Raw genomic sequence first — 26,496 nt, forward strand, 5'->3', positions numbered from 1 at the left:
ATCTGTGATTTCATCAGCAATCAAAGAGCGGACAGTCTGTATTATAAGCAAGGTAGGCTTTTTGGAGAGAGAGAAAACAAACAAACAAACCAAAAATGCCTTCCCCTCCAGTTTGACATTGCAGCTGGCATTGCCATAATGGTCATATGCAAGAGGTGACTTTGTTAATTGTGCAAAATTAGCTGTTTATCATTCTGTGGAAAGCATATATTTATTCTTATTTCCTAAGGATAATGCCATTTCCTAAAGAAATGAGGCAATGCAGCCACAGGTTGCATGCATCTCTGTGTTCATCTGATCCCCTGCCCTTGTGCACTTGACCGGGTTTTAAGTCAGTTTTAATAAACTTTAAAGCTAGTTTTAACCAAACTAACAGAGGGTGACTGGCACAGAATAGTACATCCTTACACACTTCATGAAAATACATGGCTGAGGAGAGAGGATAGACCTTCACTGCTCGTGTTGAGGAACAAAATACAGCATGAACTCAGCCTTTATTAGACATCAGGGACTCCACCCAGCAGCTCAATCTGAAGGTACACAGACATGGTTTCCTTGCCTCTGTTGCTCACCAAATCCCCTGTTTACTCTCCAGCTAACCCGTGTGTGTGCAAGAGTAAATAAAGCAGCACAAATATTTAATACAAGCAACATTTCCCATAGCAACAGCTGAAACAAAGCTGCTTCCCTACAGTGCCTCCTCACCCCAGGCTGCACCCCCTCGCCTCCCTGAGATCTCTGTTACCCCAAACAGGCCAAAAAGCTGCGAGTTGAGAGCTAATTTGGAGCTGCTGCTGCTGTCTGACAGCCACGGTCAGAGCAAAAGGGAAAGAAGGAACCTCCTCACTTTCTCCTACTGACCACATTTGCTTGAGTAGCTCTTCTTTGCTCAGCCACTGATTTTCATCCTGTTCTGCAGAAGTTAATCTGAGACTTCTCTCCTGCTCCGGATTTGTCTGAAACTGGAGGAATTCAGTTTATTAGGAGGGGACAGACAGATGGATTGACAGGCAGACAGACAGGCTGCATGGTCCCAGCAGTTTCAGAAACCACACTAAAGTCCTAAGAATAAGTTCCCCAAACAACTGAATACTGCCCCTTCCCCTGCCCTGAATACTGAAACAAAACACATTTGAACTTGATGTACAGTTTGCACTGCCTCTGTTTTCCTTCTAATTGTGAGGACCCCATTCCAAACTGACCTCAATTTTCACTTAATTAGTAACCTACTTTGCCATTCGTTTGGAACATTTTTAGCTAATTCCTGGGGATTTTGCCTGATTCTGGTTTTGGGGTTGGTTTGTTGTTTTTTTTTTTACAGAATGAAACAAGCATTGCTTTAAGGAAGACGTTCCCCCTTTTGACAACAATAATAATAGTAATAATAAATAAATAATCACTCAGCCCCCAAAATTTTAAAGCTATACTGTAGAAAGTCAAGCAATAGGGATGTTGGAAGTGACCCTAAAACCCCCTGCATTAAGAATATTCAATCCATGTAGTAAGAGAAGAATAAAGCAATACTTCCTGAAATAGCAGCTTAGCCTTCAGTAAAGAAACTGGGACCAAGCTGGGAATTCCACTCCCTGATTTTGCCCTGCAGGCCTCCAGCAAGGACTGAGGATCTTGTAGCAATTGCATCTTCCTTCTGTTTTCCTTCAGCATCAGTGGAAGAGGGAGAAAAATTTATCCACCAGACAGAGTACATAGCACACAATACAGACTGGTTAAAAAAGAGTTTCTCCAAATGCCCAAAATGATAATAATAATAATAATAATTCAAAGTAAACTTGTTAATTTTCACATACTTAATCAACCCCGAGGGCCTCTTTGGAGTTAGGTTATATTTAGCTGTGGGGAGGTGCAGAAATAGCAGCTACCAGGAGCAGGAGGCAGTTTCCATGCCACCCCTGCCCTGTACAGTGGCCAGCGGCTGGTTTGGCATTACTGGTGTGGAGGGGTGGGGGCTGCAGCCCTCAGAGTGGCACTGGCACCTGCAGGGGACACAGGGAGAGGACGGGGCCCACAGACCTGGGTCAGAGAGGGGATGGAGCCCATCAGCTCCATCCCCTCGCCCCGTGCACCCCGGTTTGGTAAAAGCCCCCCGCTGCTTGCTACAGCATGGGCTGGGCCCGACATAAAGTTTCTGTAAAGGTTTGAGGGCTATTTTCCAATTTCTTCACAGACAATAACTTAGCAGCGAAAGTAGCTGGTGTGGAAAACATCAGGGCTGCAAAGTGAGGCAGGCTGACAAAATCTGTGTTTGCCCAGGGCCTCTGGAATCCTGCATGGGCAGCAGGTGAAGAAGAGATACTGTCTGACCTTGTTCTCCTACCATATATACCTCTATATAAACAATATATACCTCATGTCAAACTGAGAAGTACACTGTACCAAGGAGGGATTAGAAGGACAGGTGACCTGGCCTCTCTGCCTCAAAAGGGATCAGGAAAACACGAAGGAAAATTATCCCAGAGGTAGTTTTTCACGCCTTGTCTCCTGTTACTCAGGGTCCACCCTCATCACTTCAGTGCTCAGAAAGCCCAAGACCTGAACAGCAGCTGAGGGAAGTGTTTCTGCCACAGAAATGACTGCAGTGCTACGGGCTGTCGGTTTGGTTGCATCCCTAGAAGAGCAGCCACCCAACAGCTTGGTTTCTAATTCTACGAGCTATCTGAAGAGTTACCCAAGGAAGGCTCCAGGGGCAGGTCTGCCACCAGAAAACTACAACTTAAATGCTGCTTGCTATCCTTGGGATGGAAAGAGCTTTTTTAAAAAATAAATTATGGATATTGTTTGCTAGTGTGGTAAAGAATGCATTACTTCAACCACCACTATGTCTCTTTTCAAGATGATCCATGATTTCATCCAGAGGCAGTTTTTTTGGAAAGCTTGTATTATGAATATTCCATCTCCAATTGGACAGACAAGCCTAAAATTATTTTATTCAAGTCTTTTCATTTGGCATAGATTGACAGGATTCCTCTGTGCATTTTTACATAGATTCTTTCCAGCAGGAAAAACTTTAGGTTCAACTTTGCAGGAAACTTCCTACACACATCTGTACCCACAGCCCTCACAGAGCAGTATATGCAGAGATTTGGGACTGAAAATCCACATTACATCATTTTCATGTTTCTTCTGCTGCACAGGAGGCCAGTGATTGTGTCATTTCTAGTCTCCAGTGTTTCACCCCCACTGTACTGACATGGCTCCACCGGCACATCTGCCAGACACCATCTGGAGGCTAAAAATCATAACTACGGATTGGCTTCCAGGACGTCCTGAGACCTCTCAGTTAGGAGCTGGGCACATTTAAATATTAACGGAGGATCAGAACTCAACCATTTCTCCACTCAACGTTCATGGCAGGTATATCTGGCTACAAACTAAGGCAGGAACACCCCATGTACCTGCACTGCCAAAGGAGTTGTTATATGGGATGGGATATATTTACAACACAACTCAGGGCCCCTATCCTCATTGCTAAACACTCTGACACAGCAGACAGGTTATTTAGGAGAGCAGGTGAGAGAAAAGAGATCAGCTTTCATATAGACACCTAAATAGATCACATTTTCCGAAATGCTCAGCACCTAGCATCTCCCGTTGTCACTTTTGGCAACTCTAAGTAAGAACTCCATTCCCAACCCACAGTGAGCGGGGAGCTGGTTTAGCCACTAGCACTGGTAAAGCTTAGGATATCCAAGAAGATGCCATGTCACACTGTAAAAAGGTCAGTTTTAAAAGGCTTTTGCAATCTCTAAACATTGGAGCTAGCTAGCTACAACGAGGGGTTTGCTACAGCAAGAGGAACCCAAAGGGTCCTAGGAGAGAGCTAACCATCCTCTGAAACAGTTTCAGAAAAATACCCTGGGGAGGAACTCTGCATGAGCACAAAGAGAAGCATTAAATTTTTATCAGCATGAGTTCAGGCTGAATAAAGCAGGCCTCCCAAATACATGGTGATAAAACATTTAAACCGCACCACTGTGTTTTCTTCCAAAACCAGAAAAGCATTTAGAGGAGACGTGGCACTGGAAAATTCAGCACTGCTACATGATGTGGAAGTTCCCTGAGTCTTCAACACTTTGAGCAACTGACGTCATCTACCTGGAGTTGTCCAAAGCAATTGACACTGTCCTGCGTGACATCCTTGTCACTAAATTGGAGAGACATGGATTTGATGGATGGACCACTCAGTGGATAAGGAATTGGCTGGATGGTCACACTCAAAGAGCTGTGGTCAACGGCTCAATGTCTGAGTGGAGACCAGTGCATGGTGGCATTCCTCAGGGGTCGGTATTGGGACCAGCGCTGTTTAACATCTTTGTCGGCGACATGGACAGTGGGATTGAGTGCACCCTTGGCAAGTGTCCCGACAACACCAAGCTGTGTGGTGCGGTTGATGTGCTGGAGAGAAGGGATGCCATCCAGAAGGACCTTGACAGGCTTGAGAGGTGGGCCTGTGCAAACCTCATGAAGTTCAACAAGGCCAAGTGCACATGGTCCTGCACATAGGTCAGGGCAGTCTCAAGCACAAATACAGGCGTGGGGATGAGTGGATTGGGAGCAGCCCGGCAGAGAAGGACTTGGGGGTGTTGGTTGACAAGAAGCTCAACATGAGCCGGCAAGGTGCAGTTGCAGCCCAGAAAGGCAACCGTATCCTGGGCTGCATCAAAAGAAGCGTGGCCAGCAGGTCGAGGGAGGTGATTCTCCCCCTCCACTCCACTCTTGTGAGACCCCACCTGGAGTGCTGTGTTCAGCTCTGGGGCCCCCAACATAAAAGGACATGGACCTGTTGAAGTGAGTCCAGAGGAGGGTCATGAAGATAATCAGAGGGCTGGAGCACCTCTCCTATGAAGACAAGGCTGAGAGAGTTGGGGCTGTTCAGCCTGGAGAAGAGAAGGCTCCAGGGAGACCTTACAGCAGCCTTCCAGTACCTGAAGGGGGCTTACAAGAAAGCTGGAGAGGGACTTTTTACAAGGGCATGTAGTGATAGGACAAGGGGTAATGGCTTTAAACTGAAAGAGGGTAGATTTAGATTAGATGTAAGGAAGAAGTTCTTCACTGTGAGGGTGGTGAGGCACTGGAACAAATTGCCCAGGGAAGCTGTGGATGCCCCATCCCTGGAATTGTGCAAGGCCAGGTTGGATGGGGCTTTGAGCAACCTGGTCTAGTGGAAGATGTCCCTGCCCATAGCAGGGGTGTTGGAACTAGGTGATCTTTGAGGTCCCTTCCAACCCAAACCATTATATGATTCTATGATTTTCTGACCCGTTCTTGTTTCACAGGAATGGAAGAAATACCGACAAAGAAAGAGGTGGGCAAAACTTGAGGGGGGAGGCATCAGATACAGGCAAGGTAAAGGAAAGGGAAGAGTATTTGTAATGCATTCATCTGCTGCTGGTATCAGGATTATCTCATCTTTCCGTTGCTTCCCACTTCTCAGCAAAGTGGAGGGAGCACTATATAAAGATTCAGAAACACCAACCCATCTCCCGAGAGCTGCACAGCACTGACTGCCAGCACATTGGCAGCGTTCCTCTGCTGCCTTCATCGCAACCACTCTGCCGGTGTTCATCACTCACAGCAAGTTCTTCCCTGCAAAGGAGAAAGATTTGGTCCTCGAGGAACCAAAATTAGGTAACTTGTAAGGATGTTTCTAAATTATCAAGCAAATTAGAAAAGGAACCACTATTTTTTCCCATCCTGAACAAGCATGTTCTCTGTACTGTTATGACCTTAGAACTCCAGTGCATGTTATTTACTGGCTGTCAAGAGCCGAGACGCTTGGAACTCAATTAATAAAAGAGCATTAAGGCCACATTCCAACAAAGGATTTAAGTAAGTGACTATTTCCTTTAGTTTCAAAGAGAATATTCAGCCTCTTAGCTGTGCACATCTGTTTAGTGAGCAGGAAAGAGTGGTGTGCAGTGGTGTTTGTAAGCTCCATGGCTACATGACAACAAATGCCTTGCAGTCAATAACATCTGAAAATTGCACAAACTGCAAACCAATTTAATATAGCTGATCTTGACACAGCACAGAATCATTGGATTTTAAGGCAGCTGCCTTGGAGCTTGTTTGTTTGAATGAATGGGGTTTTAATGGTATTTTCTGCACAAGGTTTTAATGGGCAGCTTCCAAGCCCAATAATGGTTACATGTTCACTGAGGTCTCCTTGGCTGTTACCACGCTCTTCACAGTTAAATATACCTTAGGCAGGCAAAATGGGTAAAATGGCAGTAAAATATAAGCTTTCATGTTCTAAACCTGTTTTACATCAGGAAAAAGAAGAGTGCAATGATTTTGTTGATGAGGATAAGAAGATGAACTGGACACTCCCTAGCCCTGATTCCTACTAATGTTACCCTGGGTAACCATTTAGGTCTACGCAAAGGGAAGGCCAAAGAGCTGTAAAATATCTTCTGGATCAAAATGGCTACAGATCCCACTTTGTACAATGGGACCTGAGTCCTTCATATCTGCAATTGCCTTCCCTCACCCTTCGCAAGTGTAAATACAACGGAGAAAAAGCATATTAACATTTTCTTTCCTCTTGCTTCCCAGTCTCGGGGGGCCATCACACACAGACAAATCAGGAACTACAAGCTGGACTGTAGTCTTACATAAAATATATAACACAACAGATATGCCATGGTACAACTAGTTCCAAGAAGCAGCAGATGTACCTTATGATATTAATTTATTCTAACATTTTTTGAAGGGAAGAGATGGGGAGAGATATTGATATGTATGGCAGGTACTGACTGATATTTAAAACCTTTGGCATTACCATATGCGCCTGGAAATAACTGCCAGTACTATTAGTTGCTGTCATTGATGACAGCATGTAAATGACTATCTAATCTGCATATACAATTAAATAATTAGATGCCATATGTAAGAGCAGTTATTTATAGGTGTGGAATCAGAGAAAAAATTTAAGCCCCTTCTTCATAATGTATCACCTCACGAATCAGATCCTCTTGAACATAGGTATAGATCTTCATTACTGAGTGCCCCATCTTAGGTTAAAAAAAAAAAATCACAATTAATATTTCATATTATTGATTTTCCCCTGTGATGCACTGAATCAGTAATGCCTGCATCTAGCCTGCTGGCAGGAAGCTATAGCTGCCATCCACAAAATGTCTGTCAACTTTCAGAGCTCATTATGAACAAAACAAGCTAGGAAAAAAAAACCATCCTGCTGAAGGCCCGTCCACTGCGTTCAATGAAGGCTTGATCTATTCTTACAAACAGCTGACCTAGATTCTCTGCCTGAATGAGAGCATTTCCCAGCATCGAGGCTGTTCAGGGAGTCAGAAATTCATATATCACTTATCATGAGAGAGGGGGAAAAAAAGAAAGAGGATATCATCTTAAGGGAAAGCGATGGCATCCGTTAGTCATAAAAGAGCTTTATCCATATCCGCACAAAGCACTCCCCGACACGCTTCTGCTCTCATTTCAGAGTCTGGAAAGGACTGCAGCCCTCATTTCAGCACACGCAGCAGGCCAGGCAGCCACGGCTCCATGGAGAGGCTGAGATGTGCCAAAGCCGTGGAGGACACGACCGCACAACGGGGTGGCCAGGTTGTCGCTCCGGAGCCACCCGCGGCTTTCCGGCAGCTCGGAGGCAGCTCCTGGCCCTGGGCTGCCATCAGCAAGGCTGTGCTGGATCAAGGACTGCTGGTTCACGTCACGTCAAGAGGAAATGAGCCAGCAAGGTCTGCTGAGCCCTACACTGCCAGGTCGCGATGGGATCCAGCTGCAGACATAGTGCACATCCATCACGCCTGGGAAGCTAGGGAGGCCTTGACGAGGCAATGCCATGTCCTGCTGGTGAACCACACAGGACATGTCTCCATCTGCCAGTTCTCCAAGAGACGGGAAGCACGTCCTGTGGCACTCAACAACGTAATGATGGTGGTATGAGGCTCAGAGGGACAGAAAGGTTGGTCAGCCCTGGAGTAAAGGCCTCCAAGTCCTTTTCTTCCTGCCTCTGCTACTGATCCATTTTGTCTACAACCACATTCCTCATCTCCCCGAGATCCTAGTGGGCCCCTCTATAAGCCAGGTCCAGTAACCTTTCATATTAACCAATAATACTCACCAGACCAGTGATCAGGGGACCCTGAGGGTGTCCATCGCTGTGAGGGATGCCAGCTTGATGCTAGCCCTTGACGGCTGCTGTCACTGCTGTCACTGATGCCAAGCTGCCCACAGGGAGCAGCTCCAGGTCCAGGCCAGCACCGGAGCAGCATCCCCTCTGGCGGGATGAGAAGGAGCTGGCAGGCAGGGGCTAGTGCAAGACACTCTCATGTCCTGCAAGTTACAGCTCCCACCCCAGGGCTATGCTGCAGTGCTGGCCGCAGGGACAAGGACAGGAGCACAGACCGAGTACTGGGGGTGGGCATGAGCTGGGCAGTCAAGGGAGGTTTCCTTCAGTACCAAAGCGTTTTGATCTGCCTCCCAGATGGAGACAGAAGGCTAAATTCACATACATACATTCAGGTCCTCTGATCACAGAGATATTCTGCCCTTTCTCCAGACATGAACATCCTGGACTGAGTCTACAGAAGAGGACTTCTGCTCATGAGGACCCTCACTGACTGCACCACACAGGTGCAACCCACACATCCAGCCCATGCAGAAGGCAAGCAACTGCTATGGGCCATGCTGCCAGCGAGCATCCCCCCGTCCCCTCTTCCCTGAAACTTCCAGAGGGGCCGCCGAGAGGAGAATGTAAGATCTAATTAACCACCTCTCAATTCAGATCTGGTTCAGCAAATGCAAATACCACATCAGGCAATTGGGTTTTCCTCACCAACTTATTTTTGTATGTGGGCAACATGCAAACTAGGTCAGTATTATTCCTACCGAAATGCTCACTATGGCTGTTATTTTTAGAAAACCATGTGATTGTCTGACTTTTATTTATGAGAGCACAGAAAGATCCACTGTATATTTTCCTGTCTGTCTTGTTTGGGGTGGTTTGTTTTTTTAGTTCTTTGGGTGGGTTACTGAGATCTCAGGCCTCTTTTTAAAATGCAAAGTCAGACTCAATCAAGAGGCCTTGCAGGTTGCATGCCTTGGCAGTCAATAAAAAAAAGTACATGCAGCAGTGAGCAAATCAAACCAGACAAGAGCACAGAGAGGCTATGAAAAGGCAAGGCAGTGATGCAGGTAACAAGGGACAAGGATATGGAGCAGAAAAGATGCCAGGGGGTTATGGGAGGTGGGGAATCAGGCAGAGTTTGAAGGATCTTACAAAACACTGCACTTTTACTTAGATCTTCACAACTCCTGAAAGGGTAAACCCAAGATCTCAGCAGCTAGACAAAAGTCAGCAGGAGAGCCAAGTTCAGCAACAGAAAACTTGTCCAGAGATTCAAGTTTATTTCCTGAGACCTCTTCCTGCCTCCTTGGCACAAGCAAAACAACTCGAGGCAACTAAATCCCGTATCAGCTTTTCATTCAGCAGGTTAGTGGTCACAACCCTGATGGATATCCATCAGACAACCAAGCCAGGGTGGATCCTCCCTGAGGGGGAGAGGGCCCCTATGGCCGGGACCTAGCAGGGACCCTCTGTGTCGAGGTCTCTACCTGCCTGGTTTTCATCTGGCCTGTCTGGGAAATCCAGATTCTTTGCCCAGTGTGTGAGTTAACAGGCAGTTCAAGTTCTGGGGATGTGAATCCTTTTACTAACCTTGCATGGCCAGTGTGAGAAGTCTACAACTCTGCTGATAATCCAGACTGCTTTTATAACCAGAAAAAAGGCACGGGCATAGGCAGTGCCCTTCCTCCCAAGCAAATGCAGACATCTAAAATAGGCCAGTCAAGCAGCATACCAGCACTGCCTAATTCTCTCCATCAACAATAGAAGGAATTCAGAATGAGTAGCTCAGACGTCAATGTATGTATTTCAGAGCAGACGAACCACAGCCTAAATTTCCAGAAATTAACCACCACAAAAAGTGCCAGAAACTAGTCTCCAGGCCCACAGGTCTTCTGACTTTCCACTCACCTGTAAAAATTCAGATATATATGATCTGCGAGGGCATAGGGTCAGCTGTATGGCTGATGAGTCACGTGCCTTTATGGGCTGCATATCTGGCAACAGCCCCAGCAAAAGTTGCTGCATCTCAGCAGGAGGGGAGCCCTGCACAGAAATCCTGCTTGCCCACCTCCCCAGGTCACCACCCCTAGCCCAGGACTTCTGCACGGCTGGGAGACATTGCTGGCTCCTGGCTTCAAAACCATGCAAGTAACATCAGATTTTGCTGCTGAGAGGATGAAAGCATGGGGACAGGCTGCTCCTGCCATGGGAGAAAGGGAAGGGCTTGAGCTGGCTGGGAGGGCCTGGTGCTTGCTGACACCTTTTCTGCTTCTGCCCAGGAACTGCTGCCCCAGGAACTGGGGCCCTTTTGGGGTCCCAACTGCCTCTTTGGCAATCCACCAACATGCTGCACACACTCAAATTCAGAAAGGCTGTTTTCAACTGTCCTTCGTAATTGATCTCAAGCCCTGAAGCTCCCATCCCAGGCAGTCTGCCTCACTGAGCTAACTGCTGGTACCATCTAGGTGACTCCCCCCAAAAAGAAATGAGAACTTCAAAAGAAACAACACAGGCAGAGACAAGAACAACTGGAAAAGATCCAACTCAACTTCCAAACTACAAATAACATTTCTCCAGCAAAGACCACGCTGCCACTGAGCATTAGGTATGCACTGGAGATAAAGCTACACAAACTACATCCTCCACGCAGGGCAGGCAACTGTAGATTTTCCTGCAAATAGAAACAGCACAAATGAATGGGGAACGGCTAGGCCCTCTTACATGTGGCACAGCTCTGTGTTTCTGGGGTGGTGATTGAGAATCATATGCAAGGATGCTCAGAAGTGTTTTAAGAACATGGGACATATCCTACAAACTTGCTGGAATGGCCTGGGTGATACAAGCTGGCTGGAGGGTTAGCCATGCATCACTGTGTCATCATCTAATGCTGCTATGCCACATGATTCTAACATTGCTTCCAGGAAAACCAGTGGTTTGGGATAAACATCACGAATATGGCTTCTTATACCCCAAACTTCCCATTTTTTTTCCATCCCTCACATAAGACTCACACATGGGTCTCTTCTGCTACCTATCACCTGCAACACATTGCATGTGATATTGCACGGAATTTTCTGTAACTACACTTTTTGGGGATCAATTCATACAAAAATAAAACATACTTTATCAGTCACTGACACATGCGTTCTCCATCTTATTGTTAAAATCAGCAAACTAATACTGCCTTGAAAAAGAATTGAAGGCAGCAATTATTCACTGCACTCATTAGTAGCAGAAACTGCTTTCCAGCCATTTCAGTTACCCTCCCGAAATTACACAGTTAGTTGTTGGTGCCAGATTCCCATTTATCTCAAGAGCCTTTTGTAACAACAACAAACAATAGCTTCTTCTTCATTTATCAGGCTTCCCATAAGAGGAAGAACTCATGTTACAAAGGAAGGGCCACATAATGGTGCCTTACTAGCCCAAGGTACACGGGACTTTCACAAGTCCCTTAGAAATTTCAGTATACACAACACCTAGGACAGTTATGAGCAGCCCAAGGAAAACAGTCTGATCTCAGTAACAGAAGTACTAATGAGTGCAGGACAATAGGCACAGGCAGGCAGGCGAACAAAAAGCAGAAGCAGAAGTGTAATGGGAGCCAGGTTATCAGCTGTCCCGTAACAAGAGAGCTGGTGCGGGTCTGCTCTGCTGCCCACCAGCACCATGCATTCACTGTGTCACTGAAGCTCATGGAGCCACCCCAGAACTGAAGCTATTGCAGAGGTGAGAAATGCAACTCCTCTCTTTCTGCTACTCAGAAAGCATGAGTCCTCTCCTCCTCTAACTGAAATGATGTTCCCTCACTGCTGTTTCCTCATGGGCAACGTGCATGCGTCACTCCAGTGCAAAGCTGCCGTGAAAGCAGATTCAGGGTCACATCAGACTGGCACATTCAAAACAGTCCTGAATTCCCTCATTCTTTAAACATCCTTTCTTTGTGTTTTTTTACAAGCATGAAATGAAAACTTTGTGTCTGTTTCAGGGAGGGTAATGTTTTATTTAAGGTGGCCTGCTAGCACCATGAATTTTACATGACAGAAGCTCCATCCTAACATCCTTAAACCTCTCCTCATTAGTCAGCAGGGCTCTGATCCTGCAGCCAGGAGATGTGGCATCTCCCACCAGGAGCCCTGGCATGGGGTGTGACTCATGTTGTTCACAAGCATATCCCTTCTCCCTGTCACCACCACTGAAACACAGCCTGCCCTGAAGCATCGCCTTAGAGACCTTCCTGGGAGACAGATCTGCTGCATCAGCTCCCCCTCCCAATGCTGCCCACAGAAATCCCCCCCCCACGCAGGCTGCTTGGAGATACACAGATGTGAGCAGACAGTGGGCAGGTCTAGCGGAGCATCCTATCTGCTGCAAGGCCTTTGGAAGTCGCAGATAAGCAAACACAGGCAAGGGCAATGCTAAGGGCATAGATACATAAGCAAAACAAGACAGGCAGCAGCTCAGACATACCTTCCCACAATTTTGGGTCTAGTGCAGGACTGTTGATCACTGTGGAGCTATGCCTGGTAATAAGTGTTCAGAAAGGCCAGGTTTTACAGTAAACCAACCATATTCAACCCTCAATTAGCCATGGAAGATTAGCTGGGCTGGGGATTAACCAGACACTTCCTCCCCATAGCAACCACGGCTACACTACCATGCCACCGCACACGTAACACGGGGCACACGAGCCTCTGGGCCGTGCCCCACTTGGACCCCAGTAGATTAAAGCTGTCCCTGCTCAGCACAGAAAACGGCAGGCTTGTTACCAGCCTTTCACAGGTAGAAGACCTGAGTATGTTCTTGTCCCCTAACTAACATATAGCCTGTACTAGCCAGGATCTGGTTTTATCTAGGTTACCCCATCCCATATTGACTTCGATGGCTGAAAGCTGACAATATCTAAGCGAACTAGCCAACACTAAAACAAGAACACACTGCGTAGCCTGCAAAAGCTGTCCCAAGTGTTAGGCAGCTGGTGTGCTGACACCGTTGCCTATGTGCTGAGTAATGATGTCTCACTGTTTCTTTGCGCTCCCCTTACCCATCTCTTTCCATCTGTTGTTCCTTGTCTTCCACTTGGATCGTATGCAGTTCAAAGCAGGGCTTTCTGTTAGCACCTAGGAGATAATCTGTGACAGAGCACTAAAAAATCGGTCTGATCAATTCACGTGAGTAATTAGTGAATTGGAGTCGACGTTGTACAGGGGTGTGTGTATGAATGGGTTAAGCATGGTGTGTCTGGATGGAAAACGTGACTCAGAAGTGTTACTAACATTATTCTTTCTCATTCCATAAACCTAAGGAAGAAATGGAAGAAATGGAGAGGGTAGAAAAAGACAGAAAGGCAAAGAGGCAGCAGGCTGGTGGGCAAGCTTCTCTCAAATACAAATGCACTAAATTATGGGCACACAGATCAGATGCTGAGAAGAGTTGAGCATTTGCAACTCCTACGCACATTCTCATTTCTTCTTTTATAGCTATTAACTTTGCATGCTTCTCCATTTTGGTTTTGCTTCATCTTTCACATACATAGACCAAGACTTGGACCTTATCTTCCTGTATCCCACTGACTTACTGGCATATCATGCGCAGGCACAGCTACATCCACAGGTCGAGGCATCTCTTTTGCTGCCTTCTGTACGTGATGATAGTGCAACTATGCTGGTCACCAGGACAACAGTCACAGCCTGTCAAACTGATAAGAAGTTGGTCGGCTGGGTTCGTGCTCTGCAAGAGAGAAAGACTGAGGCAATAAATGTAATACACAGCAGTGAACTGCAAATGGCATTTGGTTTTCCCCTTAGGGAGCTGGAATGAGAACGAACATGAGAGCAACAAAGAAAGAAGAGGGTCTGAAGAGAAGAGGCTTGCTGTTTAACTTTTAAAGCTACACAGTTAATGGGAAATGGGAAAGATTCAAGTAAGTCACAGGACTGGAGCTCAGACACGGGGCTTATCTCAGCCCGCCCATGCAAAGGGAACGGTTTTGAGCCCACATAGTCCCAAATTCCCAAAAGTGACCAAAGCTACTGTCATGCCAATGGCCTCAGAGGTTGTCTCTGCTGGACATCAAAGCAAGGGGCATCTAAAAGAAATAAGCATTACATTCCAGGCATTATTCTCTGTTGTTAGAATTACCTCTCGCTAACAGCAGCCAAGACTGCTAAAGGACTGTACTACCTCATACCAACACCCAAAGTGTCTCCTGGCTGGACCTAAACCCACTGCAGGAGGAGGAATCTACCTCTTCCCACAAAACAGCCCCACCAAATAGCACCGAGCTGAATCCCGAATCAGGGCGTGCCATTCAAGAAAACTATTTTGCCAAACAGGCATTTGGTAGATACAGAGGTCAAGTTGTAAATCCAATCTTTTGAATGCTGCCAAAGTTCAGGTAAACACAGAACTGGTATCTCTCATGTTCAGCCTTATGGCTTCAAGGCCCACAGTCCAACCATTTTTCCAGTGCAGAAATAGATATGAAAGACAGTCTGAAAACAAAACTGGTTGTAACTGGAAGTCAAGTCCATTTTATCATGTTATCTATAGCCTATGGCGGGGCTGATGTTATAGATAGAATTTATCAAAGTGGTAAAGTCTTGTCGGAACAAGAAGGAATTGTGCGTATCCAGGTGAAGTCCAAGAACTCTGATAAGACCATTCCTCATAAAACTGATAAGAAATGCTGTCCTGTCTCTTTGAGGGATACTCATGGGCACAGCAGGGCTTCTGCCAGAGCAGGCTTGCATTAGCTATGTTCAAAATAAGGTCTGGAAATGCAGGTCACACTTGCGAAGCTCTAATCTAAATGGGAACAGGGGAGCAATGTCATGCTGTATGACATGGGATCAGGCATACCCACCAGCCAGTGCTAAAGGGGTAGGTGATGGTTAAAGGTCTCCTCCCCATCTCTGCTCCCCACTGCTTCCTAGACACAGAGGAAGAACTTCAGTCCCTTTCTCCTGTCTCCCAGCTGTGATTCAGCAGTGAATTCTCGTGTTAGAAAGGTGCCCCAGCTTTTAGACACCCTCTCTATCCTCTAGCCTGCACGTTAGGGAGAAGGGAACTGCAAAGTCAGCTGCACAGATATCTCTGCTTGGCTGGGGCTGAGATATGCACAATGGTCCAACACATTCAAGGCCTTTCAGAGCACAACAAAGCAATGCCAAGAAACAGAAAAATATTATCAACGCCATATAGGTGGGTTTCTTGCATTTGTTCTGCATCTCAGTCAAAACAGGCAGGCATAATGCAGGGAGACAAAGAGGCCTTTCTCAGCAAGCAGTGTGGCATGCACTCCTGAGTCACCTCAGGCGGCTGTCTGTCTCCCCAGTCCCCTTTCCCCTGTTTTGATTGTAGCTGCATCCTTTCTGTATCAAGATGTGGATACTTAATGCATGCTCACCTTTGCCCTCAGCTACAAGCTGTTTCTGCTTAGCTAATGCTTTTCTTGGCAGGCTCAGCCAGGCAAGCCAGAGTTCAGTTTGCACCCCAATCAGCTGAAGCACAGATGACTGGCTCTGGGAAATGCTGCAGAGATATGGCCAAAATGAACTGAAGTCACTTACATGGAGCTGCAAATTGCTCTGTGTTGGTACTCAGCCAGTTTCGTTCTGGCCCATGACCAGGCATCCAGCCACAGCCGAAGGACAAATCAAAATAAACAAACCAGGAGTTTCTTCCAGGGACATATTATGAAGAGATTTTCAAAGCAGGATTTGAGAACAGAATCCTGTCTGTCCTTAATGTGTTAGCATGGACTGTGCACAATGACAGACCCTCTAAAAAGCTTTAAACACAGTTAGTATAAGTGGGAAATCGGGAAGATATAAGACACAGGACAAGAGTTAAAACATACAGGGCTTTTCACAGCTCTGGCGCAACTCTCCCATGCAAGTGATGCATGCCAAGCTTTCAAAAGTGGTCAGAGAGAATGGCTGAAGCTCAGCTGGTCCTGAGTAAAGGCTTAAGAATTTGACTTCATTTTATCTGATATTTTTATTTATTTATTGAGAAGCAGCCATTAGGCAGCAGTCCATGAAAGAGACTGCTATGGCAAACCCATGACTAATAACTCTCCTTTGATTCACTTGTTCTCATTAGCAGATTTTTTTGGAAGAATATATTGCACAGCCCTTGTGCAATAGCCCTGTGCAAAGTCCACAGATGTAGGGAGACAGACCTCCCCAACACGGATCATGTCTTCCAGAGATCTCTCAGCAGAAATATGTAGGTTGGAATCACTATGGCAAACACAACACTGTTTGCAGATCTGGAGCACAATAAGTACACAGGCAAAAATCAGGCAAATCTGTAGTAAAATCAGACAACCTGAAGTAAGCTACAGAACTGCCTCTTTAAGATCTTTGCTAGGGTAAGAGAAGACATTACTGAGCAGTTTACTCCCTAGCAGGGGATAAGGTGGTTTGTGCTGACTCTCAAGCAACCTAGCTAGCAGGCTGTGACTTGGCAGCCCACCACTACTTTGCCCATTTCCCTGCTGCTCCAGGAACTGAGTAAACTGTGAGCAATCTGCCTGCACGCATCACAGCATATGCCTCCCTGTGCACCAGAATTAGCACACTGCCAGACAAGGTGCAGGGGCCAAGTCATTCACCCTCCTGCCCACCTGAACATTTCGCAGGGTGCAGAACACAGTAGCTCAGGACTCTCTGCCAAGAAAGCGATGGGACTCCCTTACATCCGCAAGGGGAGACATTTCAAGCTGCTTCTGTATGACTCAGTTGTTCACTGCAGGTCTCTGTGGGAGCAGCAGTGGCACTGAGATTCATAATTCATTATCTATAAAGTGAAAAGAAGTTTTATCAAACATGTATTAGTAAACATCATCCAGAGTTCACAGACTCACACAGAAACTTATCCTAGCAGCAGATAGACTAAACTATCAAAACCCCTTGTTGCAGCACTCCTTGTCTCAGTGCGCCAGGGAAAAAAGCAAACAGGGAAAATAAGGGCCTTCTTTAGGCACAGTAGGTGCTACTAATCAAAAGAACTGGATATCTACAAACTAAAAGTAACTATTTATAAGCATACATCTTTGAAGACAGAAGTATTGTAGCTGTACAGCATAGTCAGGGATAACCACACAAAGCCACTACCAGGAAAGACATCCCAGAGGTAAAATCTCTGAGTTAAACTGGCACATTATCCACTGCTATAAAATGGTGCATCACCATAGACATGAATGAGCTCACAAGCATTTACATATGACCTTGGAGATCCCACCTGCACCCATACACCCTCCCTAACTTCCTCTAGAATGGAGAATTCATCCATCACCTAGTCATCCATTAATCTGTTGGCTGTGCAAACAATCAGAAACGAGAGGAGCTGTGTATTTATTACACATTTCTGAATAAGTCATGCCCAATATCTAGGACAAACAATACATTAAACCCTAAGGAACCCTTTGAAAGCTTTTTGCCTGCTGGAGACAACAACGAAAAAGTAACATGATAGAATGGGAATAGTAAATCATTCATGAGAATGATTAAAAATAAACTGTGGGAGAGGCGCAGCAAAACAACACTGAAATCAGCCAGTGTATTCTTCTTGAGTATCTCTTCTTTTAGCGGGTGGAGTGGTTGTAAGCAACTTTAAGAAGTCCTACTTTGTGTTCTTTAGTGCAGGGAAGACATACCAGATACAAAACCCATGGAGAACTGCACAACTGCAAGTTACAGCCTATTCAGATGCCCCATGACAACATCAGGCACCAAAGCAAAAATGCTACTGTGCTTAAAACTACTAGTGCAAAAAACTGCTTAACTGGCATGTTAAGGACACTACTGAAAGGATAAATTAGATTCCCAAGGGCTGAATAATGTTTTACACCAGGGATCTCTCTTACATGCACATGATCACTTTGGAATTCTAAAATCATCCTGAGAGAGTTACAGCACCAAAATGTTCACAAGTACCATCTAGTCTAACATAATTGTTGATACCATAGTTTCCCAGATGAGTGTGGACAGAGATACTAGCTACAAATCATGTTATTTGCATTTATTTTACATCCTTTCAACTCTATGAAAATACCTGTTTCAGGAAATATTTTTGAAGCTTGTTTCCTAAAACTATTTCAGGTAAAAAGCTCAAAAACAATCAATGCAGACAAGATTTGTTTCTTAAAGAGTCTTAAAATAACATCCTTCAGCTTCAAGGCAAAATTCAGCCTCCATTATGCATTTGAGCATTCATTGACCCAACTGTGTGTCTTAAGGACTTTCAAAAACTGATTTTTAAAACAGTTCAAGGTGGTAATACCCTTGGAAGAAAGTTCTGCCATCAGTGTGTCTCCTGGGTTGTTCTCAAAAAGAAAAACCTACATTAGGTCAATAAAATCATGCTAGACTTTACAGTCAACAACATGTTTGACCTGCATTCACATTCAAGGGTATTTTTAGACTTGTTTCTTAAATAAGCAAGAGTTATGTGATCATGGTGTGTGTATCTGTGTGTGTGTATGTGCACCTGCCTGTCTCTTCAGCCTCATCTACCCGTTCCTGAACCCAGTGGATAATTCCAAATACACTGACATTCAGGTACATGAGGCATGGGCAGATGGGTAGAGTGAAACATTATTAGTGCTTCAAGTCAGCTTTTATTAGCCACTACAGAATCCCCATAGGCCAAAACCAGACTTAATTCATTACACCACTCTTGGAAACCATGTGTGTTATCAGCTATTTTAACATTGCTACTAGTCTATGTAATATCCTTAGCATACATAACACTTGGCATGTGCAAACCACAGAACAAAGTTTCTGCCTCTATTTTCTTATTTTAAGTACCACTCCTTTTTTTTTTTTCAGTTTGGCAAATAATTTACTTTAGTAATATATTTGAGCTGCAAACACCAAAGCATTCAAAGACTTTGGCACTGTGTCGCAGTCATGTATTACTTGCTTCATTACAAAAGGTAATCCCTGTATTTTTATTAAGAAGCCCACACCAGCTATACTCTAGCTGAAGGCAAAACCTACCAAGAAAGCAGCAAATTCCTACAAATTCAACATTATCCACCATAAAACCTGTGGTGCTCTGCAAAATACCTTCAATGTTGCAAGAGAGGCAACTCTGTAAGGGATATAAAATCAGACGTCGGAGACAAAACTTTTTCTGCTATATCTGTCTCTCTCTGTTTCCAAATGCATGGCTCCGCCTTTCCAGTCAAGCAGCACCTTCAAAGGTTTAGTTCTGGAGAATATGAAGATTTTCCTTTGCCTTTAAAACACACTTCTCCTTTGCTTTCAGCACAAGCATCAGGGATACCTTCTCCTCTACTAGACCTGCCAGCAGAAGAACAAACGTAATCCCTATCTGGGCCTCAGTATTGCCTCCAAACCCCAGTTCTCCCAGCAATGCCCTTGTTATTTTAAAGCAAAGAAACTCCTCCATGCTCGAATGAGCAGAACGTAACAGCAAAAAATGCTGTAACTAGCAGTGCAGACCCTTAGAAACCAGCTCAGCAGCCACATATTTCTGGCCATGGGAGAAGGGCTTTGAGAGCACTTAAGATCTCCAAGGTCTCCCCACACTGGGAGTAAGTTCTGGAGACAGGCTCTCAAAACCAGGGGCTACCACACCTTCTTCTTTGGAGAATTGGAAAGCCAATAGGTAACTCTAAGCACTCACTACTCTTTTTTACTGGAGTTAACATCTGCTGGGAAATCAATACTGATAATCACAGCACTGGTTGCCAGACCATCAGAGGCCAAAGAAAAAGGATGAGACAGGAGGTATATGTGGAGGTGTTGGCAAAGCACGTAACAGCTGCAGAGGACCTGAGCAATTTCTTTAATGAAATGGAAATGAAAGCATAGATCACTATAACGATACTGGAAGAGAGATTTAACTTAACAAACAAGCGGACAGATTTTGATGTCTGAAGCCTGGCTATGATAAGTAGCAGAGAAATGTAAATGCAGCGGTTGCTAATGGGCATAATGAACACGCAGGCAGCTTTGACAGCGTGTTCTCAGCTGGAAGCTATATTCCCCAGGGACTCCTTATCTTCCACATCCACTTCTTTCAGCAACCATATAAATGTAGCAGGCAGATTTGCCAACCACGAGCATGCAACTGCTGGATAATGCTAGTGGTTGCCAGTTAGGCCCGTGGCCAAAGCTGCTACCTGGACAAACTAAGGAAACCTGGCTTCTCTGATTCCTATCACAAACACTTCCACCTACTGCTGAGACACACGGAGAAAAGACAGCTCTCCAAGCCCAGGGCATCCCTCTTTCACAGACCTCCAAAGTCTGCTGTGCTGAATTCACCTCCTGATTGAACTTCCACCCCATTTGCACTCTTCATTCATTTCTGTGAGTTTGCCTTTTTTTATTTGCCTCTTTAAACACAGACAGCCTGGGTTTATTTGCTCAAAAGGACATTTTATTTTGTCTTTTCATCCAAACAACTACTGTCTGTAAAATTCCCAACAGACTCCTCCCACAGACAAAGAACCAGCCAAGTGTAATGCCAAAGGTAAAGGTACACTATTGAAAAATCACCAACACAAGAAAAAACATGCAAAGCAAATCAACATGTTCCGCAATGAAAATCCATGTTATCCTAGCAAACACAGTGAGACTACTCAAATGGCCACTGGGTACCTGCAGCCTGATAGCCTAAACACCCACTTTTCTAATGCACTGCTGAAGATATGTACTGCTTAAAATTCAGCGATGCACGTGACAGCCTTTAGCCCTTCTCTCAGCCCACATGGATGGGTATTACTCAGCTGTTCATGAAGCTTGCTAGTTCTTCCAGATGTTCAAGCTGGTCTAAGAAAAGATACATTACTACTATTATTTTGGAAAGGGTGTTACAGCAAACATACATCCAGATGGAGCCAGGATACTCTCTGCCCACCTTAGCCTTATTCATGGAAGCCAAAGTGACAACAGCCCCATTAGATGTGATGATGCTCTGGGAAGACACCCCCTACTCTGTTTAATGCAACATGGTGAATGTACTTGGTGTTGGACATAGTGTTGGTACAGGCGGGCAGTGACCCATCTCAGCAGATGACCCAGTGTGTGGGTCTCATACTGAGCAGCACTAACTGGAGAGTCAGGCCCAGCATCCCCTTAGCACTGCTCCCCTACCCAGCCAGCCTGTATTCATCCTCTGCATTGCATCCTGATAGGAAATCCTGGGACATAGAAAAGGCATCATTTTCCCTTAGCATTTGCAGCTATCAAACACTAGTTTATATTCTGCAGAGAAAGCCGTTTTTCTTCTGCTTGCAGAGGCGCCTCCCTTACATAGGCAGACACACACTGGAAGAGAAAGAGGGAGAGCAGGAGGGAGCCGCACTGTGTCTATTGAGACGATAACAACAGATTTGGGGCAGAACCTGCCTCATGCTGTCAGCTAGCACTGGGCCCTTTCAGTGCACTCGGACCCAAACACTAACTGGGAGATTTTAGCATTTTTGCGTAGTAATAGAAGCAAGAAAAATAACTACCATAAATAATGGCTGTGTGTATCTAACATCATACACTTGCTCTCCTTTTTTTCTCCAATTCCTGAACTAATAAAAATAGCTAACAAGAATGACAGTGTTACAGCACACGGAAAGGAAGGCATTTCACGAAGTGAGTCTCAAGATGAACAGGAAGCTGCTGGTCAGCAATGTGGAGCTCCTGAACAGCAGAGCCAGAATTAACCTCTGCCCTTGCTACTGATCAGTGTCTAGTATCAGTCCTGATGGATTTTGGACTCATGCTTCCCCAAAGGTTGAAACCTGGTGTGTAAATAATTAAACTTTCTCTACACATTGCCAAGATATGAAGAAGAAAGGCTATTGCTATTCACGGTTCAGTGTAACTGTACATGATCTTGGCCCTCCTTCCATGTTCCGAAATTACTGAAATTACAGCCAAAGCCATCAGGACGGCACAACGAGGAATCACTTACTCAGCTAAGTTGATACTGGACAAAATAACAGCTCTGAGCCAGCCACTGGGAGATAACACGTACAGCTTGCAGCACAGAAAAAACATTCTTCAAGGCCAAGGTTACCAAGTGGCTATTGAAATAGGGTTATGTTTATAGCCAACCACATCACCAATAGACAACAAACCTGCTGAAGAATAAACGGCAGACAGGACACAAAGTTGACTATCAGAGAATATAAACACACATGATTACAACGCCCATTTTTGAAGATTTATATTTTAAATACAGACCTATATTAAGATTTTCAATAGAATTTTGATTTTGCTGCATTATCACAGGCATTGACTCTTTGTTATTTTTAATAAAAACTGACTAAGGCAACATAGAACAAACTTGAATTGTTCAAGGCTGAACTGAATGACAATAAAGCATTCCTGTGATAAGGAAACGCACCCTAAGGTCCACTGTGGAAAACTTCCTATTCTCAGGCATGAAACCACTTCCAAAACCTGACTTACTAATGCCATTTAAAATGTCTTAACTACAAAATTATATATAAAACCTGCTTAGTTTCTACCAGTGAAATGCAAAGCACACAAGTGATCTGTATTTTGAAGGTCACACAAGCAATGTGAACTATGAACTTCAGGATTCATGAAAATATGACATTTTAAAGTGGGAGGAAAGTATTTTTCTATCTTGTCCAAGCCACAAAATACTAAAATGAACAAACTATAAATATTAAGATTCCGTAAAAAATATTTGGGATCCAACATTTAATATTAATGAATTGTTCTGGTGAGAAAAAAAATCAATAACTAGGCACCGGGAAGACAATAATCCACAATTTTAGTCTGTTTTGTATAATCCAGGAGATTATCACATGCCTTCATCTGGATGGGACCTGCTTTTTGCAGAAGGAACACTATCTTAAAAGGTAACTTAACTCTTTAACTTAATGATGTCAATTTATAGACTGTAAAATAAAAAAAGAAATCCTTCTTTATGCTACTAATCATAACTGTTATTCATTATGTCATTATTCAATATGTCAAATAGCACCAAATCCAGGGTCTCATTTCCCTTTTGCTGCTCAATAAAGTGCTGTTGGCAGCAGTCTGCTTTAACACTCGTAATTTATTAACCTCATAGGTGTTGTAGCATGGAACTAAAGCCATAGACAGGAGGCACTTAGCAAGTTATACACGCTGCATATTTTCACAGCAAAGGAGTTCCTGCTGTGCTTTTCTTGCCTCCCACATTTTTATGATTTTTTTCCCTTCATGGTAACTGCCAAGCCTCACATATTTTGGAGATACTTCCTTATTTTGCCCAAACCCTCTTTCTCATGTTTTAAAAAGTGTTGCTGTGTATTTACCAAGGAGACATTTAACATATCCTGAGGAATTTTTAACTTTTTCAAATGCAGATAGTGAAGTCCAAGACAGACTCACATGTTGTTTTATAGGATTGTGTCCTGGCTACAAGGACTTGCTATTCTACAGGCTGAAAAGAGATACGTATAACTAGGGCAGCAGCCATCATGTAGGAGGATCTTGTTAGAAAGCACTGAGATGTGCATATTTATCTCTGGTTGCTCCAGCTGAGGGAACAAGATTTTTATTATTGTGTGTCACTGGAACTGTTCATAATGATAGCCCAGCTTTTATGATTTCCAAGAAAACCTCATTTATCAGTCACCTTCATATTTGAATGCAGTTCTTTTGCATATCACACCAAAAATGTTCAAGATGTACTTGAAGGTTCAACAGGAGTGGTGTTTCCTTTAACGGTTGGGCTTGATGCTCTTAAAGGTCCTTTCCAACCTAAATGATTCTGTATCAACATGTTATCAAAGTCAGCCGAGAAACCTATGTTTCAAAACTAACTTCAGGCAGAAAGAGATTTAGAGTATATGACATTATTTAATGTCACTACTGGTTTTATCTTCATTTCCTCTCTTTTCCTCTATACACCCACATAGCCATCGAGCCTTCCAACTTTATTCAGTAAGACACAAGTGACAGGAACTGAGGAGTATTGTTCTGCTGGGGAGTATTTATAGGGTGAGAGAGTTGGTTCATCACTCAATTGATAAAAGTCAAAAAAAGTTCTTTGCCACTTGAACATTATTCACATCCTAAAACGTCCAAAACAGTAATTCACTGTGATGCTCGAAAAGTGAATATGGAAGATGGGAAAGAATAAAGCACAGGGAAGAAAGCACCGAAGTTTTCTGCTTTTTAAGTGAATGTAAATGCAAACGTGTATTTCATCCAGGGTCCCAATTCAGCTAAGGAGAGCTGGCAACACTTTACATAGAGTATACAGACATGGTGATCGTACCATCCTTTGTAAGGTAGCCCAAGCACCCAGAGCTGCCCGAAGCTGAACGTTTGTGACACTTTAGTTTAACAGGCTCCTTCCTGCACCCTGAAAGCAGGCTGTACAGGAAAAACACAACTTATTCAGCAACTTAATTGCTTTAAATTATTTGTAATACAGCTGCTGTGATGTCAAGCATTCAGTCATTGCCGGTCTATTACAAGTCGCAACCCACCCAGACTTTCATTCCTACTGCATTGCAGGCTTCGCTTCCATCAGAAGCGCAGCCCCACACGCCTCTCCCCAGCCCCGGCCGGGCGTGGGCTGGCTGCCACGGCGAGCGGGAGCGCGGCGGGGCGAGGGGCACCGCCGGCCTCCCCCGGGCCCGCTCCGCGCCGCCTGCCTGCCTGTGGAAAGCGAGGGCGGGGAGCGCGACTCGGGCCCCTTCCCGAAGCCCCCGGCGCCCGCGGCCTACGCGGGCCCGACCCCAAACGCGAGGCGCCCTGCTAGACCGCGGGGGCTGGGCCGGGCCGTGCCGCTCGCCTCCCGGGAGGGCTGGCAGCCCTGAGGGGAAGCCGAGGGGCCCCCCCCTGCCGCGGGGCGCGAAGCGGCGCTGACCGCCGCGGGTGGGCACGGGAGAGGTCTCTCCGCACAGCCCAGCAGGAAGGAAGGGGAGGCCGGGGGAAGCGCGAAGCCCCGGAGCCCCCCGCCGCCGCCGGCGCCCTCCCCGGGCCCTGCCGCACTGACTCAGCCCTCGCCAGCTCCCGCACCTCCCCCCGCCGCCTCCCGCGCCCTCTCGCGAGACTCGGTCGATGTAGACGCGATGTCCTTTGGGGCACCGGCGGGGGGAGGGCAGAGGGGGAGGGAGGCGAAGCCAGGGGTGCCTTGATTGATAGCGGTCGCCGCCAGTAGGTGAGGGGGACGGCGAGGCCTTAGCCAATAGCTTCGTCCCAAGGCGAGCGGCGAGCCAATGGCGGGGCTGGGGGGGCGGGGCACGCCGCTGGCTGATTGATCCCAGCTTTGGCGTTGTTCAGTTAGAGCGAGAACATTCTAGAGGTGAGTACGGGGCAGCCATTGCCGGGGTCCCATCAGCCGCCCCCTTCTGCCTGAGCTGCGCGCCAGCCGCCGCCTCTCCCTCCCCCCTTCCCTTTTTTCCCCCCTCCTCCTCCTCCCTCTCCTCACAGGTGTCGCCACTAACGATGCCCCTGATTGTGTCTTGCCCGCAGATTGTCCGGCACTGCTGTCCCTGCTGATACCGCCCGCCCCAGGACGCCGGGACCCGGAGGCTGCGGCGTCCGCCTCCGCCTCCCTCTCCGTCCGGATATAAGCGCCCCCACGGCCCTGTTCTCCTCGCACACTCGGCTTCGTCGCAGCCCGGGGCGAGCAGCGTTGGGTTTATGTCTTTATTGGACGAAAACGGTGAGTATTGGCACTGGGCTAGAGCGGGTGGGGACAGCCGGGATTGAGAGGAGGGTTTGGGTCCTGGGAAGGTGGAGGGAGCGGGCGGGCGCCTCAGGCTGGGCTGGAGCGTCGGGTCGTCGGTAAACGGTGGATAGTGGGAGAGGTTTTGTGTATCGAAGTGTCCGGGACCTTGATGGGAGAGGGAGGAGAAAACGACGAAAAAAACCCTAAAAGCCCCAGAGCTTCAGTTGTACCCGTTTGCTGATTTTGGGGTGGGTTTTTTTGTCTTTTTTGTTTTTTCATTTTTTTTTCTTACAATTCCCCACTACCGCCATGCGATGAGACAAGATGGCGGCGGCTGGGGCCGCGCCTCCCCGTGCTGTGGGTGGGCGGGGAGGGGGCGCGGGGAGCTGTGGCGCAGTTACAAACCCGGGGGGGGGAGACACGCCTGCTCCTGAAGGGTTAGCCCCGGGGCGCGGGGGGGGACGGGGGACAAGGAGCGGGGGCGGGGGGCAGCCGGGGAGCGTCCCCCTCTCGCAGTTGGAGAGCGCACGCGTGGCTGGAGGTGATTCCCCCGCCATGTCTTCCAGGGCTGACTCAGTGCTTAATTGCTGCATTTATGACTCATCATAGGCTGAGTGGGGCGGGGAAACGGTGCTTTGAAGCAGGGAGTCTATCTGCCTTCCCGCTCTTTACTCTGTGCATAGCAT

General features: G+C 46.1%; 2 protein-coding genes across 7 annotated transcripts in view; one reads left to right on the top strand and one right to left on the bottom strand.

The window, feature by feature from the left end:
• LOC104830484 overlaps positions 1-13,744 on the bottom strand; it is a 43,424-nt gene extending 29,680 nt beyond the window's left edge. For 3 of the 4 annotated variants that reach the window (XM_010565398.1, XM_010565396.1, XM_010565399.1), the window contains exon 1: positions 13,173-13,212. In XM_010565398.1, the coding sequence (XP_010563700.1) occupies positions 13,173-13,176 (4 nt within the window). In that variant the 5' untranslated portion in view covers positions 13,177-13,212. Of the gene's footprint in view, positions 1-13,172; positions 13,213-13,706 lie in introns of those variants that run through there. The other variant, XM_010565397.1, reaches the window with a different exon arrangement.
• Positions 13,745-25,239: 11,495 nt separating this feature from the next.
• Positions 25,240-26,496, top strand: part of EIF5 (eukaryotic translation initiation factor 5) — an 8,065-nt gene continuing 6,808 nt past the window's right edge. For 2 of the 3 annotated variants that reach the window (XM_010565403.1, XM_010565401.1), the window contains exons 1-2: positions 25,240-25,441; positions 25,612-25,804. The gene's annotated coding sequence lies outside the window, so the exon portion shown is untranslated. The other variant, XM_010565402.1, reaches the window with a different exon arrangement.

This window comes from Haliaeetus leucocephalus, unplaced genomic scaffold (assembly GCF_000737465.1).
Source record: "Haliaeetus leucocephalus isolate CR32 unplaced genomic scaffold, Haliaeetus_leucocephalus-4.0 Scaffold191, whole genome shotgun sequence".
Classification (NCBI taxonomy): domain Eukaryota; kingdom Metazoa; phylum Chordata; class Aves; order Accipitriformes; family Accipitridae; genus Haliaeetus; species Haliaeetus leucocephalus.